The sequence below is a fragment of the Myotis lucifugus genome, unplaced genomic scaffold, assembly GCF_000147115.1.
Source record: "Myotis lucifugus unplaced genomic scaffold, Myoluc2.0 scaffold_342, whole genome shotgun sequence".
Taxonomy (NCBI): domain Eukaryota; kingdom Metazoa; phylum Chordata; class Mammalia; order Chiroptera; family Vespertilionidae; genus Myotis; species Myotis lucifugus.
In genome coordinates, this window is record NW_005871390.1 from 505287 (window position 1) to 507406 (window position 2120).

The following is a 2120-nucleotide window of genomic DNA, read 5'->3' on the forward strand; positions in this document are numbered from 1 at the left end:
GGACCTGAATGGGAGGCCACGGCGGGCAGGCCACGGTCTGGGTACAGAGTTTAGGGAGCAGGTATTTTTCTCTTGGGCCTCAGTTTTAATTTTCTCATCCCCAACCTGGCTGTGCAACCCTGCCTTTCAGGGCTGCTGTGGGGAATCAGTGTCATGATTTGCACATTGGGGCTCTGGAGCCTCCAGCATTCGGATCAAGCTTACAGCATGAGGGCAGGAGAATGGCTTTAAGATGCAGGTGCCCAGGGTCACGGCCCTGGCCAGCTGATTGATCATTTCCAGGGCTGAGGCCCTGCACGCTGCATTTTAAAGATGTCCCACAAGGTTGAGGGAGCCTCTGGGCTGATGGGAGAGCAGGGAGCCTGTGATTTTTGGAGCGAGGCACCATGTCACCCACTTTGCAGAGGGGGAAACTGAGGCTTAGCAGCTTGCCCAGGCCACGGATCCAGGCCTGCTGGCTGGCAGGACCCCACGGCTAAGCCGAGAAGAGAGGGAAAAGCCCCTGCAGCCTGGGTGAGTGGCTGGGCGAGCATGCATGTGGGGCAAGGAGTCACCTTCACTTCTCTTCCAGCCCAGAGTCCCTGGGAAGGAGCTTAGGCCCCAGATTCTGTTGAGGGGAAAACCAGAAGAGGGGGCTGGCTCTGAGCCTGCATGCAGGGCAGAACTGCACAGTCAGCCAAATCAACCAGAAGGGCCTTCCCAGGACACAGGAGAAAGGCCACCTCCTCTGAGAAGCCTTCCCTCCTGCCCCCAGGCCTAGAGCTGTTCCCTCCAGGCCAGGTGGCCTTTTGCATCTGCCACTCCTCTCTGTACAGGGTCGGCCTGGGGTTCTGGCAGCTGGCACGAGCCCTCCCGGCTCCGACCTCCACCCCCGGCGTGGAAGATGCCTGAGCAGAGTAATGACTACCGGGTGGTGGTGTTCGGTGCGGGTGGCGTGGGCAAGAGCTCGCTGGTGCTGCGCTTCGTGAAGGGCACGTTTCGAGACACCTACATCCCCACCATTGAGGACACCTACCGACAGGTGATCAGCTGTGACAAGAGCGTGTGCACGCTGCAGATCACCGACACCACAGGCAGCCACCAGTTCCCGGCCATGCAGCGGCTCTCCATCTCCAAGGGCCATGCCTTCATCCTGGTCTTCTCCGTCACCAGCAAGCAGTCGCTAGAGGAGCTGGGGCCCATCTACCAGCTCATCGTGCAGATCAAGGGCAGCGTGGAGGACATCCCAGTCATGCTGGTGGGCAACAAGTGTGATGAGACGCAGCGAGAGGTGGACACCCGTGAGGCCCAGGCGGTGGCCCAGGAGTGGAAGTGCGCCTTCATGGAGACGTCGGCCAAGATGAACTACAATGTCAAGGAGCTCTTCCAGGAGCTGCTCACACTGGAGACACGCCGGAACATGAGCCTCAACATCGATGGAAAGCGCTCCAGCAAACAGAAGAGGACAGACCGCATCAAGGGCAAATGCATCCTCATGTGAGCCTGGGATGCCCCCCTGCAGACAGCCCCTGTCCTGGCCCCTGTTCTGGCCCCATGCCTCTCCCCACACCATCCTGCAGCCACTGCCTTCCTCCTCTCCCCATCCTTCCCCAATTCCCCTCCTCTCTCTCCCTCTCACGTCCACTTCTCTGCCATCATCCAACATCCCCGATGGGGACTCTGAGGCCCTAGTGAGCCCTGCGGGTCTGGGGCTCCAACCCAGCTCTGTGCACCCCTCTGCCTTCTGCTGTCTCTCTGCCCCACCCTCCTGTCTGTACCCCCCAAAGCCAAGTGCTAGAAATGGCCCCCTTGGTCTGCACATGGGGAAATGGGGAAGCTGTCTGTCCCTGTGGGGACCGAGGACACTGGATTTTCCCATCTCTGCCTGTCTCTGTTTCTCCCAGGACCCCCATTTCTGGTCCTTTCCCTTGGGTGCCCCCAGCCAGACCTGTGCTGCCCCCACCCATTAGATCACTGTGACCTTGCTGGGGAGGGACAAGTTGAAATGCACAGGAACCTTAACTTTCGTTTTCTCCTACTTGGTGTTAAACATACACGCCTCCTACTCCCCACCTCCATCCCTCATGACCTCTGGTCTGTGCTCCCTGCCCCAGGTCCTGGACCACCCCTCTCATGTCTGT

At 59.6% G+C, this 2120-nt stretch overlaps 1 protein-coding gene across 1 annotated transcript; it reads left to right on the forward strand.

Annotated features, from left to right (window-relative positions):
* The first annotated feature begins 791 nt into the window (after nt 1-791).
* On the forward strand, nt 792-1502 carry DIRAS1 (DIRAS family GTPase 1). The gene has a single exon (XM_023764649.1). It carries the CDS (start codon nt 884-886, stop codon nt 1478-1480), a length of 597 nt encoding a protein of 198 aa, XP_023620417.1. The 5' UTR covers nt 792-883; the 3' UTR covers nt 1481-1502.
* The last annotated feature ends 618 nt before the right edge of the window (nt 1503-2120 follow it).